The sequence below is a fragment of the Chenopodium quinoa genome, unplaced genomic scaffold (genome assembly GCF_001683475.1).
Source record: "Chenopodium quinoa cultivar QQ74 unplaced genomic scaffold, ASM168347v1, whole genome shotgun sequence".
NCBI lineage: Eukaryota > Viridiplantae > Streptophyta > Magnoliopsida > Caryophyllales > Amaranthaceae > Chenopodium > Chenopodium quinoa.
In genome coordinates, this window is record NW_018744874.1 from 2,214,077 (window position 1) to 2,231,600 (window position 17,524).

The 17,524-nt window shown below is 41.7% G+C and overlaps 1 protein-coding gene across 1 annotated transcript; it reads left to right on the plus strand.

Annotated features, from left to right (window-relative positions):
* Positions 1–13,800: 13,800 nt before the first annotated feature.
* On the plus strand, positions 13,801–17,472 carry LOC110704920 (B-box zinc finger protein 20-like). The gene is made up of 3 exons (XM_021882727.1): positions 13,801–14,595; positions 14,916–15,326; positions 17,135–17,472. Exons 1-3 carry the CDS (start codon positions 14,410–14,412, stop codon positions 17,303–17,305), a joined length of 768 nt encoding a protein of 255 aa, XP_021738419.1. The 5' UTR covers positions 13,801–14,409; the 3' UTR covers positions 17,306–17,472.
* The last annotated feature ends 52 nt before the right edge of the window (positions 17,473–17,524 follow it).

Sequence of the window (17,524 nt, forward strand, 5' to 3'; positions counted from 1 at the left end):
AGATGCATCAGCTAGTGCAAAACCTTCAGATCACATACGGCCAACATGGGTCTTCAGGATGGTGGCGAATAGAGAGACGCCCCCATTATCTGACTATGTGGCCGAACAATTCCTCGGACAAGGATTGGAGAGGTCAATGGGTCTGGGTGAGAGTTCCCGCTGATCCAGAGCATCCCTATTTTTTCGGGGCTCCCTGATACCTCTCCAGGCCTGATCAGAACATGCAGGATTTGGGCCCTGAGGACCCTGATGCCGCTCGTCATCCCAACTACGAGCAAATGAGCTTCTTCGAGAAGCAGAATAACCCTGGGGGAGTTGGCCGAATGAGATTTATCCCGGCCAAATGGCTTCCAGATAACCATTACGTCTTCCAAGAGAAGATGTTGGCAGTTGTCGGCCTCAGCCGAAAGTACAGGGATGGTAAGTATGTTCGGCTGGGGCCGAGGACTTTGACTTGTTTAATTTTCCGCTTATCTTTGATGCTTATTCCCGTAGTCTAACCTTCGTCTGTTCTTTTCAGAGCTGAACGAAGCTACTTCGGGGGTTGACTATAACCGGCTTGGGGTGAACGTTGAACGAGTCATTTTAGACCGGGCTCCGGCAATCACAGCTCCGAAGGACCGTCCGCTGCATCTGCACGAAACGGGCCTTCAAATCGAAGCTGCCGCCGAATACACCAAGCAGAAGCCTTGGTGGGAGAAGCGAGATCCCCTTCGACCTTTATTACCTGAGGAAGCACAGGCTGCTCAGACAGCAGCTGACGTGTCCCGAGAAATCGACTCCTTGGAAGGAGGTGTTGGGACATCTAGTGCTGCTGAGAGGGATATCCCTACATCTGGAGCTCAGCCGAGGGTTCCAGTAAGTTCATGACTTGCTCGTTTCTCTTTTTCTCTTCTTTTTTTTTTACTCACACTTTGCTGCCCCCCCCCCCCCCCTTTCTGCAGTCTGAGGAAGGGAGCGAAAGAAGAGAAGGAAAGGCGCCTGCTCGTTCTGAGGATCCATCTTCGTCAGAATCTGAAGAAATGGACGAGCATCCCTTAGCAAAAAGAAGGAGGAGGTTAGCCGTGCTGGAGCCTCGTCAGTTTCAGACGGGGATGAGGCCTACCGGGGGCATCCTCATACGGGAGCCTGATGAAGGTAGACGCTCGCCGAGGGCTCCCCCTCCGCCGGAAGCTCCGCGTCCTCAAACCCCCCCTCCACCTCCCGAAACTCAAGAGATGGAGGTGGACCAAAAAACGCCTGATCCGAAGGGGGGGTTCAGGGATGCCATGCTGCCGATTGCTGAAGGCTTCTCAGATGATATTGATAGGGAGGTTGACGCTTTTCTTCGTCAACCTTATCTAGGGGAGGAAGCAGAGGAGGTCGTCGCTGCTGACCCTGGTGGAGACCAACTGGGCTCCGCCGAAGGAGAAGGTCATGCTGAGCCTGAGAAGGTTCAGGAGGTTCCGTCTTCTTCCTTCCCGTCCTTCCAGACAGTGAACACTGGAGATTTGGGTTTCTCGGCCCCCCGCATCACAGTCCCAGAACCTGTTTGGGAACGAATTTGGGGCCAGAACCGTGAAGGGGCTGCAGGTTACTTCGGTGACCTATCTAGTATGTCCGAAGTGGACCGAGCAGGGGTGTGGTCGCTGAAGGCCACGGCTGGGATGGGAGAATCCAGCCGGAGGGTCCCTGACCCCGCAAGAGATAACCAGCGTTTGCTAATGCAGGTACTTAGCCATTTAGTTGTTTTGCTTTCTTTTATTCAGCTCTCTCCTCCTTTTCGGCTCTTCCTTTTTTATTATTTTATTTATTTTAATTGATGTGCCCCGCAAACAGGTTGTGCACAATCAGACTCACACTGTAGAGCTGATTGACACCCTCCAAGATAAGCTGGAGCATGCCTGGGAAGATGTGAAGATTGCCCAAGAGGAGGCGAAGCTTGCTGAGCTGAAACAGCAGGCTGCTGAATAGAGGCAGTAGCAGAGCGAAGAGTATGAAAAGAGGGCTGCTGAAGCCATTCAGACCTTCTTCTCTGCCATGGAGAAGTAAGTTTTTCCCCCATTGATAGAAGGGGAGAAATTCCTTCAGGAGCAAATGGGAGTGGACATCTCCAAATTTAAAGTTGCCATCGAGAGCCGGATTCAAGAAGGAGCTGCTGCACAAGCTGAAGTGCAGCAGAAGTTGGAAGCTCTTGAAGCCAACAGGATGGCTGCTGAAGAGGCTCAACATGCTAGGGATGTTCACCTTTCTGCTGCCCAAGCTGCTGCTGAGAGCCAGGACCAGAAGCTGAAGGAGCTGGAGGATCAGCTGAAGGTTAAGGTAGATGACCTGACCCAGGCCAAGGCCGAGGCTTCCAACGTCCAGCTGGAGCTTAATGAGCAGAAGACTTCTTCCTCGAAACTCTCAGAAGAGTTAGAAAAATCTAAAAAGGATTTGGAGGACAGTCAAAAGAGATTAGCTGATGCTTCTTCTTCCACTGCTTTGTCTTATTTTGAATGCTTTACTGTTTCTGAACTTTGAAATTTTCGCAAAAATTTGCTAAGTACAAAGCTTTCGGCTTGAAGAATTCTGCTGAAGATAAACTTGCACTGATAGTGCCTCTTGCCCCCCGCTAGGAATCTGAAGACTCAAGTCTTTGGATTGCTGAGTGGGTTTTGTTTCTTTAGCTTTCAGGCGAAGCTGAATAAAAGATTTCTAACAGTTGCTGTTGTCCTTGGTTTTCTGTCTATCTTTTAAAAATGGATATCCGAAACACAGGGCCAGCTGAAGGCAATGTTTCGGATAATGGCTTTCTGGGGTACAAGGCTCAGTTAAGGCAATATCCCAGACTCGTCCATGGACTCATGTCTTTAGAGAACAAGTCTTACTGAAGTTTGACTTCAGCTGAAAGACCGGTGTTCTTTAAAAAGACGAGTTTGTCAGCAATCTGAAACCCAGTTACCCGGAGGCGAAGGTTTCAGACGAGGCTGAATAAAAACCCTTAAAGAGTAGATAGAATAAAGAAAACTTTGAAAGAATAATGTAAATGGTGGCTCCAAGGCCTTTCATTAACGATTCAAAATGTACTTACAAAGGTTGTTCTGCCCCGAAAGATTTACACATGATATTTCTTAAGTACATCAGCATTCCAGTGATTTTTCAACTCAGTTCCATCCAACTGCTGAAGTCAGTATGTCACTGGCTGAAGCTCATCACAGATTTCATAGGGTCCCTCCCATGTAGCTGAGAGTTTCCCATGGATTCGGCCTTTCTGAACTGCAGCAGCATTTCGAAGGACAAGGTCTCCAATTTTGAGAGGCCTTGCATGGACCCTTCGGTTGTAAAATTTGCTGATTCTCTGCTTATAAGCAGCCATTCTGACTCGGGCTGAGTCTCTCACTTCATCAAGAAAATCGAGGGATTCTCTCATTAGGTCCTCATTCTCAGCCGAGAAGTGGTGCACTCGTAAACTCTCAGAGCCGATTTCCACTGAAAGTACGGCTTCGGCACCATACACCAACTCATAAGGTGAATAGCCCGTTGCCTCTTTTTCCGTAGTCCGAAGCGACCAGAGGGTTCTTGGAAGTTCCTCTATCCACTTGGACTTTTGATCTTCAACCCTTTTCTTCAAAGCATTGAGGATTTGTTTATTTGCAGCTTCGGCTTGGCCATTACTTTGTGGATGACACACTGCTGAATATGCCAATTTGATGCCGAATTGATCTGTGTATTGCCTCAGCGGCAGATTATCAAATTGTCTCCCATGATCAAAGACAAGGACCTTCGGAATACCGAAGCGAGTAATAATGTTCTGCCGGATAAATTTCCTGACAGTTTGCTCTGTGATATTCGAAGCTGCTTCAGCCTCAATCCATTTTCTGAAATAGTCGATGCCGACTATTAACCATCTTTTTTGGTAAGGCGCATCTGGAAATGGGCCCAGTATATCCAGTCCCCATTGGGCAAACGGGAGTGGATTAAGGATCGGCTGAAGGTCTCTACCTGGCTGATGGATAACTAGTGCGAATTTTTGACATTTTTCACATTTCCGGACCAACTCCTTAGCATCTGAGATCATGGTGGGCCAGTAATATCCGACCCTCAATGACTTGTGGGCTAAGATCCTTCCCCCGATGTGGTACCCACAGATGCCGAGGTGAATCTCCCGAAGGATGTAATCTGCATCTGTTGGTCCCACGCATTTCAGCAATGGGGCTGAGAAGGACTTTTTTAGAAGCTCCCCTCTGAAGACTATGAACCTCGAGCTGGTTCTCTTCAGCTTGGAGGCCAAAATTTTATCTTCGGGAATTTCTCCCCGAAGCTTGAAAGCTAGGATGAGATCCATCCAGCTGGGCTCTGGGTCAGCGCAACACACTTCAGGTGCTTCGTCGACACTTCTTTCTCGGCACACTTCCACATATACAGATCTGTTCAGCTCGGTGAGAGTTGAACTAGCAAGTTTGGAGAGTGCATCGGCTTGAGTATTCTGACCCCTTGGGATCAGCTGAACTTCAAAAGTTCTCAGCTTTGCAATGACTGATTTGATCTTGGCAAGATAAGCTATCATGGAGGGCTCTTTGGCCTCGTAGCTGCCACTAATCTGATATGCAACTAGCTGAGAGTCTGTCTTCAGGCAGACATGCTCGGCTTCTAGGGAGGTGCACAATTCTAGGCCAACAATTGCTGCCTCATATTCAGCTTCGTTGTTCAAAACCTTAAAAGAAAATTTTAGTGCATACTCAAAGGATTTTCCTTCGGGAGAGGTTATCACTACCCCTGCCCCCGAACCATTTACGGTGGAGGATCCATTCGTAAACACGGTCCAGATTTTCTTTTCATCGTCTAGCGTCTCTTGGTACGAGCATTCGGCCAAGAAGTCCGCTAGAGCTTGAGCCTTGATGGCAGCCCTCGGCTGGTAGCTGATGCTGAATTCGGTGAGCTCAAAAGCCCACTTGGCCAGCCTACCAGATTTTTCAACTTTGCCGAGAACTTTTTCCAGCGGCTGATCAGTTAAGACCACTATCTGATGGCAATCGAAACAGGGCCTCAGCTTCCGAGCAGCTACCACTACTGCGAAGGCGACTTTCTCAAGTAGAGGGTAGCGGGTCACGGCATCTGTCAGAGTATGACTGACAAAGTAGATCGGTTGCTGAATTTTGTTTTCTTCCTTCAGCAGCACTGCACTGATGGTGGCTGGGCTAACAACCACGTACAGATACAAAGTTTCTCCCTCTGCTGGGCTAGCCAGCGTTGGGAGTTGAGCCAGATGCTCCCGAAGCTGCTTGAAGGCTTCTTTTTGCTCTTCTTCCCAAACGAGCTCTTTTGTTTTCGGAAGTTTCAGGGCTTTGAAGAAAGATAACCCCTTATCCGAAGCTCTGGAAATGAACCTCGAGAGGGCTGCCATTCTTCCGGTGAGCCGCTGAATATCCCGCTTTGTTTTCGTCTCAGGAAGGTCGAGCGCTGCTTTGACTTTGGAGGGATTGGCATCAATCCCCCTTTTGCTGACCATGAACCCAAGGAATTTCCCTGACTTCACGCCGAAGACACACTTCTTCGAATTCAGCTTCATTTGGTGCTTTCTTAAGGTGGCGAAGGTTTCAGCCAGGTCCTTAACATGGTCCTGAGATTTTTTGCTTTTGACGATTAAATCGTCAACATAGACTTCCATGTTTCGGCCCTTTTGATCGGCGAAAACTTGATCCACCAGCCTTCAATCCGAAGGGCATCATTTTATAATTGTACACCCCGGCGTTCGTGACGAATGTCGTCTTTGCTCGATCGTCGGGGTGCATAAAAATCTGATGATACCCCTAGAATGCGTCCATGAAACTAAGCAAGGCATGGCCACTTGTCGAGTCAACCAGCTGATCGATCCTCGGCAAGGGATAGAAATCCTTCGGACAAGCCTTATTTAGGTCCGTGAAGTCAACGCACATTCTCCAGGTACCATTGGCCTTCTGAACCATCACCACATTTGCCAGCCATTCTGGATACTGGCAAGGCTCGATGAAGCCTGCGTCCAACAAATTTTTGACCTCGGCTGCGATGTCTCGGTTCTTATTAGCGGAGTAATTCCGCTTCTTTTGCTTAATTGGCCGACACGTTGGGTCAACATTAAGCTTATGAGAGATGAGGTTTGGACTTATCCTGGGCATATCAGCTGCCGAGAAAGCAAACACATCTCTGTTGTCCCGAAGGAGTTGAATAAGTTCACAACGGGTGTTCGGATCGAGGTCCATCCCGATTGTTACACATTTCTCAGAGTCTCCTTCAGTCAACTCAACCGTTTCGGTCTGCTGGTCCATGTCCATTGCTGATGGGCTGGACTCCTCACAATCTGGCCTATTGTCTATGTCAGCGGGCGTCCCAGACTTCTTCTTCTTCGGCTGGCTCTCTGAGTCTTTCGGCTCAGATGAAGAGCTAGCCTTTTCTTTTTCTGGCCCTCTTTCCTTGGGCGCAAAACCTTGGGCCGAAGCACTTAGACCTTTCGGCTTTTTTGTGCTCGACTCTCTTTCTTTTTCTTTCTCCTCCTCATCCTCATCGTCATTTGGGCGACTAGGGGATGGCTTGAGGTAGTTGCACCTTCGGACGTCCTTTTGGCTGCCCTGGATCCTTTCGGGGAAGCCGGCGTCTAAGACGTAAATCATCAGCTGATGATAGTTTGAGACGACCTCTTGGATCTTGTGAATTATGGGTCTCCCCAAAATCACGTTGTACACTGAAGGAGCGTCAATGACCAAAAATTCAGTCATGACGTTCCTGGCTGCCTCATCGCAGCCAATGGTGACGGGAAGTGTTACCTTCCCGTCTGGATAAGTTGAAGCCCCCTTGAATCCGGATACCGGGTATGGTACCGGTGTAAGGTGCTTGGGCTTCAGCTTAATTTGATTGTAGGCCTTTCGGAACAGAATGTTTGCTCCGCTGCCACCATCAACAAGAACCTTGCTGACGTCGTGGTTGGCCACCGTGGCGATGATCGTCATGTTCGGTTGGCCATCAACAGAATGTTACCCCCTGGCAGTCGGCGGCTGTGAACGTCATGTTCGGCACCGACGACTGAGGAGGCTGAATATCAGCGTTGTTCACCTGGTGGGTCAGAGCCCTAAGGTGCCGCTTGTGTTCCCTCCTAGAGCATATTCCTCCCGAGATAACATTGATTGGAGAGAATTTTCCCTCCGCACTTTTGTTGTTCTTCCGGGGGAAGTCAAGGTCCTGCCGAGAGTCCTTTGCGGACTTCTCGGCCTCCTTTTTCTCGCGGTAATCCGCGATGTATTTTTTCAAGTATCCCTTCCGGACCATGTCCTCGATTTGGTCCTTCAGCTGAATACATTCCTCGGTGTTATGTCCCGGTGATTCATGGAACTCGCACCACTGATTTTTATTTTTTCGCTGATACCACTCTGGGAGTGGTCTCGTCTTTCTGTAACTCTGCTCCTCCTTTGTCACGTTGTAAATTTTGGCGCGTGGAAGAGAGAGTGGAGTGTAGGACTCATATATGCCTGTAAATGGGGAAGATTTTTGCTTCTTCAGCTCGTTGGCCGAAGATTGCTCCGAGGCTTTCGCCTTTCCTTTCGTCTTCTGGCCTTGGCCTTCGGACGATTGTTTTTGTTTCCCATTCCCAGATTGGGGTTGGGCTTTTGTTTTGTTCCACTCCTCGGCTCGGATGAATTTATCCGAGGCGTTCAGAGCTTCCTCCAAGGTCTGCGGGGTGTGCATGACCATGAAGTCTAGGAACTTCCCGGGCTGAAGGTCATTCTGCATTGCAAAAACAGCTAGCCCTTGGTCCAGCAGAGAGACGATGGATGACTCGTTGCTGAAACGGGTCAGGTAGTCCCGGAGACTTTCGGTCTCCCCTTGTTGTAGGCCCATGAGCTCAGCAGTGGTCTTCTCTCGGCGGTTTTCCGTGGAAAATTTGCTCCTAAATTTGGAGGACAGATCGTCCCACCCAGCGATTGAGCCTTGTTTCACTCCTTTGGAGATCCACGCTTGCGCGACCCCCTTGAGAGTGGTTGGAAAATATTTGCACCAAGTCGCTTCGGACCTGGGGCAAAGATGCATATGAGCCTCATACGAGGCAATGTGGTCCTTCGGATCCGAAGTCCCATCGTATGTAATGTGCGACGGTATTTTAATCGTGGGCACATGCTCTTCCAGAATCCATTGCTCGAATGGGGAACTGGTGGGTAGCATAACGGCCTTGCCTTTATTCCTGGCCGAAGGGACCGCGCTCCGCCCTCCTAGGAGTGGTTTTCGTCCCTGGATGGGAAGTCTGGGCCTCGGCTACAGGGAACGAGAGGCGGCTGTGCACACTCGGCTCCCTGCCGCCGAGTCGGTCGAGTACACTTCGGCGGACAGTCTCAGGTTGCTCTCGGCGAGCAGACTCTGGCCGAGAGGCTGAGCTGCTGCTCTTATGCGTCTCTGGCCGAGAGGTTGAGGACTCTTTGAAAAATTGAGGGTTTTTTTTTCCTCTCTCTTTCAGTTCTCCAAGTATCCTCTTCCTACTCTTCTAGCTCCCGGAAGGAGAGAGGCTTCCCCCCATCACGGTATAGCTTCCTCCGCTGATGCCTGGCATGCGAAGGAGTTCGATCACGAGGTGGAGGTAGGGCTGGAAAAAGCTGACCCGACCCGACAACCCGACCCGAACCCAACCCGAAATAAATGGGTTTTGATAGAGATTTTCAACCCGTTTATGTAATTGGGTCAACCCGAACCCGACCTGAAGTTAAATGGGTCGGGTTCAGGTTGAAAATCCCAACCCGAAACCAACCCGCATAAACCCGTTTATTTAATTGGGTCGGTTTCAGGTCGGGTCAACCCGAACCCAACCCGCTTAACTTAAAACCCTAATTTAAAAATATGGGCCAAGCCCAAATTATCTAACCCTAAGCTAATTCCCTCTTTCTCTCGCCGCTTTCTTTCACTCAAACTCTCTCTCTTCTCAGTTTCTCTCTCTTCTCTCCTCTCTTTTCTCTCTCTAACTCTTGAAGATTGAAATAAAAATTCTTGAACCTTGAAGATTGAAGCTTCATCTCAAACATTCTGAAGGTAATAATCCTATTATTCGATTTTTTATGAGTTTGTTTGCTCATGAGTCATTTGTTTATGCAATTTCCTTGATTTGGTTATGCAATTTTCAGATTTCTTTGATTTTTTAATGCGATTTTTTGCTATTATGGTTTATGTATGCTTTGTTTATGTGATTTAATCATTTAATGTTGTTCGTTTGTTATTTTCTTACTCTGCAATTTCTTTCGAAGATTTGATTTGTTATTTACTTATTTTGCGATTATTTGCGATTTGTTTATGCGATTTTTGCCCTGATTTGATTTTCTTACTCTGCAATTTCATGAGTTTGATTCTTTATGTCATGACTCATGAGTTTATACTTCTGTTTTTCATGTTTATACTTCGGATATGAGTGTAATTCTTTTTTTAATTTATTCACAGATGGCTAATAGCCCTAATCCTGATGAACCCATTGATCTTCCGGATTCTGATTCAGATGATGAAGTTTCTGATTCTCATCAAACGGAATCAAAGAAGAAAACCTCTAATGTCACCTCGCTGAATAAGCCTGGAATTCATTTCAAGCGCCAACGAAAGCTCACTTCAGATGTGTGGGCAAATTTTGAATTCCTTGATAAACCTGACGAACAAGGTAACATCATTTGCATGTGTAAAAAATGTGGGCAGAAATATAATGCTGAAAGTAGGCAAGGAACTGGTAATTTAAAACGCCACATTAAGAAATGTAAAAAAAGGACCTTTAAAGATGTGGGTCAGATGATTATTGATTCAAGCAGTTCTGGTTCTATGATGAATAGGGTTCCTACAATTGATTATGATATTGTTCGTGAGATGTTGTCTATTGCTGTGGTGAAACATGATTTGCCTTTTCAGTTTGCTGAATATAGTGCTGTTAGGAAGTTGATTAATTACATAAATCCTGATGTTAAACTTGTGTCTCGAAATACTTTGAAGGCTGATGTTCTGAAAATGTTTAAGAGGGAAAAAGATAAACTTAAGGAGGAGTTGAGTGTAGTTAAGGGTAGGATTTCTCTTACATCTGATTGTTGGACTTCAATTACTACTGATGGTTACATGTCTTTGACTGCCCATTTTGTTGATAATCAATGGAATTTGCAAAAAAAAATTCTGAACTTTCGTTTTTTGCCTCCACCTCACACCGGTGTCCATATGTCTGACCATGTCTATGATTTTCTTAAAGAGTGGGGTATCCAAAAGAAAATCATGTGTATTACTCTTGATAATGCTTCCTCTAATGATGTGCTTGCTGATGTAATTAAAAATGAACTTGATTTGGTATGTGGGGGGGATTATTTCCATGTGAGGTGTTGTGCACATATCCTAAATTTAATTGTGCAAGATGGGTTAAAAGAAATTAATGAGGCTGTTGTTAAGGTGAGAGAAACTGTGAAGTATTGTAAAGGGTCTCAGGCTAGAAAGCAACGTTTTTTGACTTGTGTGGCACATGTTGAACTAGACTCAAGTAGAGGATTGAGACAAGATGTCCCTACTAGATGGAATTCAACTTATTTGATGTTAGAGAATGTTTTGTACTACAAAAAAGCTTTTCTTCATTTTCAAAAGGTTGATGCCAATTACATTCATTGTCCAACAAATGAGGAGTGGGGGAGAATAGAGAAGTTATTTAGATTTTTGAAGGTCTTTTTTGATGTGACAAATGTTTTTTCGGGTACTAATTATCCTACCGCTAATGTATACTTCCCAAATGTGTTGAAAATCCGTTTACTCTTGAAAGAGGAGCTTGAAAATTCTGATAACTTCATGCATAAGATGGCAGCAAGAATGAATGAGAAATTTGCTAAATATTGGACCAACTTTAGCATAATCATGGCTGTGGCTGTTGTTTTAGACCCTCGATTTAAGTATGAGTTTGTGGAGTGGGCTTTTAAGAAGGTGTATGGGGAAATAGAGGGTACTAATGAGTTGGTGAAGTTCAAGGAAAGGTTGGATTATTTATATGGTGTTTATGTGACTGAGGCTTCCACAACAACACCACGAACAAGGCGCCGTTCTTCTAGACAGCCTAATGAAGAGCAAGTTGATGTTGCTTCTGATTCTTTTATGATGGTAACTGTGAACACTTGCTTTTTGTTTGATAATCAACTTTAAATTCTGTTTTTTGTATGCTTTATTGTAATTTTTGTTTAAACATCTTTTAGGACTTTGATAACTTCTCTTCTAGCAAATCATATGTTGCTGCTAAATCTGACTTGCAAATCTACTTGGAAGAGCCATTGATTCGTCGTGCAACCAACATTAATATTCTATATCATTGGAAAACAAATGTTGTGAGGTATCCAATTCTTTCAAAGATGGCAAGGGACATCCTTGCAATCCCTATTTCAACAGTAGCTTCAGAATCTGCCTTCAGTACTGGTGGTCGAGTTTTGGACTGCTATAGAAGCTCTTTGAAACCAAACACAGCAGAAGCTATCATTTGCCTCAAAGATTGGACTTTTGGTGAAGGTATGAAAATAGTTTATGTATTTAAAATTACAATTTTTTTTGTTTCTTTTTTGTACTATTTTATTTATGCTTAAGGCTGAAATTAACTTTTGTATGTATTCTTTTGGTTGTAGCTAATATGGATCCGCAATTGCAAGATTTATGTGGAAAAATCATGGCCATGAAAGTCAACGATGATGTGGGGGATACTCCCAGCCCCAGCCCTCCACAAAGTGCACCAGAAAGTCCTGCTGTCATGGAGAGTCAAACCTGATTATGTTGTTAATTTCTTCTAAAATTAGTTGATGAAACTGTTACTGTTATTTTGGACATGTATTTGGTTTTCTAGTTGAACTTTTATTTGCCTACTTGGAAGTATTTTGGACATGTAACTCTTGAATTATGTTGTTAAGTTATGTTTGCTTGAATTATGTGTTGAATTTGAAGTCTTGAATACTTGAATCTTACAGGTTAAAGAAATTAGTCAAATTACAGGTTAAAAAAATTACAGTATAAAGAAATTAGTAAATTACAGGTTTTTATTTTATTTTTTTTTAATTAAAAAAAAATCAGGTTTAGGCGGGTCGGGTTCAGGTCGACCCGTTTATAATCAGGTTGGGTTCAGGTTGGTTTTTTTGACCTGTTTAAGTAAACAGGTCGGGTTCAGGTTGGGGGGTCCTGACCCGTTTATGTAAACAGGTCGACCTGAACCCGACCCGACCCGACCCGACCTGTTTGCCAGCCCTAGGTGGAGGCATATTTTGTGCCCTCATTGCCTCCATGAGCACTGCCAGCGCTCTCGCCACTTCCTCCAAGCTGGGCCCCATCAAAGGGGTCCTCGGCTGAGTGTGAGAGTGAGAGCGGATGGTCGAAGGTTAGCTTTGGGGCACTGAATGAGTCCTATGATCGGACTGACCTCTGTTAGACCGAGGTGGACTCGGTCTATGAAGAGAGTTGTGAATTACGGGAGAAAGGGAATCCTCCCGGTATGATTCTCCCTCCGAACTGGGACCCTTGGGAGAGTTCCGGTTCGGCGAAGGTGATGGCGTAGGAGTTTTAGGCCTTTCGCCTGCTCCTTGACGAAGGCTTTTGCTCTTGCGATTCTTAGCCATTGTCACTAAGATGATTGCAAGATGATTTTAATTAAAGATTTTTGAAAGTCTTCCCCACAGACGGCGCCAAATTGTTTCGGATGAAAACAATGGGACCTTGCCGAAGGTCCGATGAAGTTGTGAAGACTGGATTCGGTCCAAGTGATGTAGGGCCGAAGGTTTCCTGCACAGCAAACACACTTAAACTAGCCTCAGGGGTGTTGTCGAGGAAGGCCCCTCCGATGCTAAAGTCAGCACAATGTGTAGAGAGAGAAAGCTATGCAAGAGAATTAATTGCTTGAGGCTTTTGTGAATTATCCCACGAATGAATAAATTGAAGGCTTATATACCTTTGCATACAAGGAGGAAGTGGGCCTTGGCCCAATTGACTTGTCTTGTGGACTGATCTTGACTTTAGCACAAATGAGAGTTGAACTTTGACCTTGGACTTTTAATTGGATCATTTAATGACTAGGCCCAATGAGATAATTGGACCCAAATGAATGACTAGGCCCAATTAGATAAATTGGACCCAAACACGAGTAATTCTAAATAAATTTTAGCAGAACACCCTTTTAACTTTATTCTTCCTTTTTTAAAAAGATTTTAGGGTGAAATGATGAAGTATTACTCGTACTAAGCTTGTTGCGGCTCATTTCTCTTCTTGTCAAGGGAAGGAATTTAATAGGTATTATCTCATATAAGAAGAATAGAAGATTGTAAGAAATTAGTTGGGATCAAATTTGTTTTTAATGATCTAAACTAATTTAAATGAACTACGATTATTGATTTTTATTTATATTGTAAGAAATAAATCATTAAAACTCGTTCTCTAAAAAAAAAATCATTAAAACTCAGCTAAACACTTGATAAACCTTACTAATTAAGCTACTTGAACTTCTTCAATTCCAACACAAATTCAAAGCTACCAATGAAATGAGCTGGCACATTTGATTATCAAACTTTTGCCTATCTCCTCCAAATAGTTATTATGTCAAAAGATGGGCTCTACCCAATTGGGATCAATTCATTCAATGAAGAAAATGCAACATAAATTCCGTCTTTATGAAATATTAATTCTTTACATACAAGAGCATATAAGTTACTAATTCACTTATGCTAAGATCATTAAGCTATGAGTCTGATCCACCTATCACATATTTGAAATCAATTTCTTGCAATTCAAATTTTAAAAGTGTTGAGAACCGAAATCAAATTAAACTCTTCTCAAACGCTAGCAATTAGACTCGAATTTTATACTTTTGACTCACTTATCTAATGATCAAACATCAATCATTCAATCAACCAGCCACTAGACCAAACCTACCTGTCAAGATATACATGAGAAACTCATATCAATAAATACAAATATATAAAAGAACTTCACCATAACTTCATCCCCACAATGCCAAAGAGAACTCTGATATATATCATCATAACTATCTTTTAGGCTTTTAGATTTTTGATAGATATCAAAATCTTCCCATTGGTCCACTTGCTCTTTTTCCCCTTGTCTTTTTCCAATATTTTCTCCTCACATTTAGTATGTAAAAGGAAGAGGAAAACAAAGCAAAAAGAGCAACAAAAAAAAAAGGGAAATCCATGTTATGTTATCTCACTTTCTTTGTCTAGAAATTTCCTTGCCCATACCCTTTTTTGTACAAAAAAATTTTAATAAAAAACCCTTATTAAAGAAATAAAGTCCTAAATTTAATTGGTCTAACTTAAATCTTTTTTCTTTGTTGGGTATCTTTCAATATATTCCTTTTTTACTCAAAATATAAATTGAAAGTTCATACTTTTTTTAGCTCATAATATTACACTTTCTAAGATTTTTCATACCCACAAAAATAAATTAGGAAAAATGAAGATTCAATGTGATGTTTGTGAGAAACAAGAGGCTATAGTGTTTTGTACAGCAGATGAAGCAGCACTTTGTGAAGGGTGTGATTATAAGGTGCACCATGCCAACAAGCTTGCTAGCAAACATGCTCGTTTTTCTCTTCTTCTTCCTTCTTTCAAAGATGCTCCTCTTTGTGATATTTGCCAAGTAATTTTCTTATCCTTTTGTTTCATTATATCCTTAACAACTTAAAGATTATGTCAAAAAAAAAATAACAACTTAAAGCTCGTTAAAATGATGTTTTTATTTGGATGCTGATATGGATAACATTTTTTTTTTAATTTGAGTTTCGAGGACAACCCACTATTTTTTGTCTTTGTCGTGTTTTCCACTATTATATTTCTGTTATCGATGTATGGAGTAGAAAACTTTGAATTAGCATCCTAAAACTTTTATTGTTTAATTAATTATAATTTTTGTATTTGTACCATTGTTTAAAGACTATTTTTATTTTTATTTTTTTGCAGGAGAAAAGGGCATTCTTGTTTTGCAAAGAAGACAGGGCAATATTATGCAGAGAATGTGACATACCAATACACAAAACAAATGAACACACACAAAGTCACAATAGATTTCTTCTAACTGGTGTTAAACTCTCAGCTTCATCAGCTACATACCCTACTACTTCTCGTTCGTCTACCTCGTCCGGGCCGAATTCCATGTCACAAACTAGATCATCAGTTACAATATCTAGCTATGATCATGACATGTTTAACCAACACAACACAACCCCATCATCAACAACGACAACAACGACGACGACAAATTATGATCAAATTAATGAAGAGGGTATATCAGAATACCTAATGGAGACTTTACCTGGTTGGAGAGTAGAAGATTTGCTTGACTCTTCTTCAGCTTCCCATAATTTTTGTAAGGTTTGCATTATCCTTCTTTATTTAGTCATTTTTTTTGTTATAAAAAAAATGTGTTACTTTATTCTTTTTGTTTTATGTATACATAAAACTAACTTTCAAAAATTTTAAATAAAATATCAACAACTATAAGCTACAATTATGAGCACATAGTACTTGAGGTCAATCAACTTGTACATTGGTATTGAATTAGAATTAGTTGTCTGCCTTTTTCAATTGACAATAAATTGGTGTTTTTATTTTCTGATTAATTTTGATTGAATATATCTTGATGACTGAAAATTTTAGACGTGGGTCGTTTACTATACACTCAAGTAGTAAATTTTCCTATATGTGTAGGTATGCTATAATTAAACTAGGATATTTTTTTGTTACATTATTACAATTTTTAAATTTTATCATAGTTCCATTGACCATGTCTTTAAAAAGCGCAATTTTAACATTTATTATATGCAACTCCTATAAAAATGGGGTAATGTTATATATAGCCCTAAGGGCTATATATAAGCATTAAATATACTCTTGGAAATTGTATAAAATTAGGAATTCGTGACAAAAAACGCGTAAATCAGTATTATTAGTGTTTATATTTTGATGATTTCTTAACTTTTTACGATTTTCAAGTGTAAATTTAATGCTTATAGGTAGCCCCAATAGCTATGTATAACATTTTCCATAAAAATGAAGGTAAGGTTATATCTAGCCTTTACGGCTATGAATAATCATTTAAAATCTTTTATTAATTTAAGAATAAATTACAAAATCTTGCACAAATCAGTGTAGTTAATGTTATATTTTTATTTGATTTTTTCGTTTTTAACTCTTTATATGTAGCCTTTATCATTAACGTTTTCACTAAAATTATTCATTCTTGGACGGTCTATCATACATTCTCACGTATGAATATGATATGTCCTACAAGGCTACAACTACCAATTATCCAATTTCTTTCAAAATGTTCAAACATTCAGCATGTTTTGCAGTCAATTATAGCACATTATTAGGTGAAGTCAACTTTGGGTCCAAATAAATTTAGGGCATGGGCCTTCATAGCCCAAGACTAGAAAGCATAATTTGTCGTACAAACAATCCTTTTTAACATTTTAGACTTTTAGTGAAGGTTGAGATTAATTATGCATGCAATAGAATTATAGGTTAGGATTGAATTTAATAGCTAGTATAAAGAATTTAGTTAAGCTATTGACTGTTGACTCGTAGTTGCAACTTGGTACTATTATTCCAAATTTCCAACATTATGTAGCTGTTATATGACATTATGACCCCAAAACATTAATTTTTCTTATGACTTTGCACTTGCACCATGAGAAGGGAGGAAAGGGTAAGGGGTCCCTAACACAAGTGGTGAGACGCGGAGTGAATTTTGCCTTAGGGTTGCGGAAAGTTAGATTGCATGGAAACAAATATGAACATAGATATTGGCTTAGATAGTTAGATATGATACATATTATTAAGTGTTGAACATAGAGATATTGGACGTATACTCGTATAGGTATGATACAATTGTGTCCATGTGGGAGGCCATGGTATATTTCAACACTAGGTAATACTCATACATATAATAAAGGCTATTTATTATTGCGTGTTTAGTGGTATAATATTTTAAGACATTAGAATTTCCAAATAGCTTCATCTTTTTTACTGCGTATTATGTACTCTGTAGCTGCTTACACATACTGTATTAGATACATCCAAAAAAAATGATTTGTACTATCTTTTAGGGCTATCTAAATCTTACGCCAAAAAATAAATAAAATGATAATAATAATTTGATTCTTGTGTTGTTTTTGCAGATTTCTGACTACACAAATATAAATCCAGTAAACACAAAGCAACAAGTTGAGGAAAGTATGGGTGGATTTGGTTCAGAAAGTAATTCAGTAATGTGGGAACTTCATCAACAAGCTCATAATGTTGGACCACTTGTTTCTTCCCATATTCCTACTAACTTTCATCAGAGATAATTTTTCACATTTTATGGGAGCCCATCAACATGATATAAAGGTGTCTCCTACTGTCAAGAAAATGCTGCAATTTTGATTCTTCAAGAAAAACTAGAAAAAGAAATCATGCAATTGTACATTATCTCAATTTCCCATTATATATCACATATTTAAAAATTATTTTTGCTTATAAAGATTTTTAATACGTATTTACTAGTTAAATCGATAGAGAATCATAAC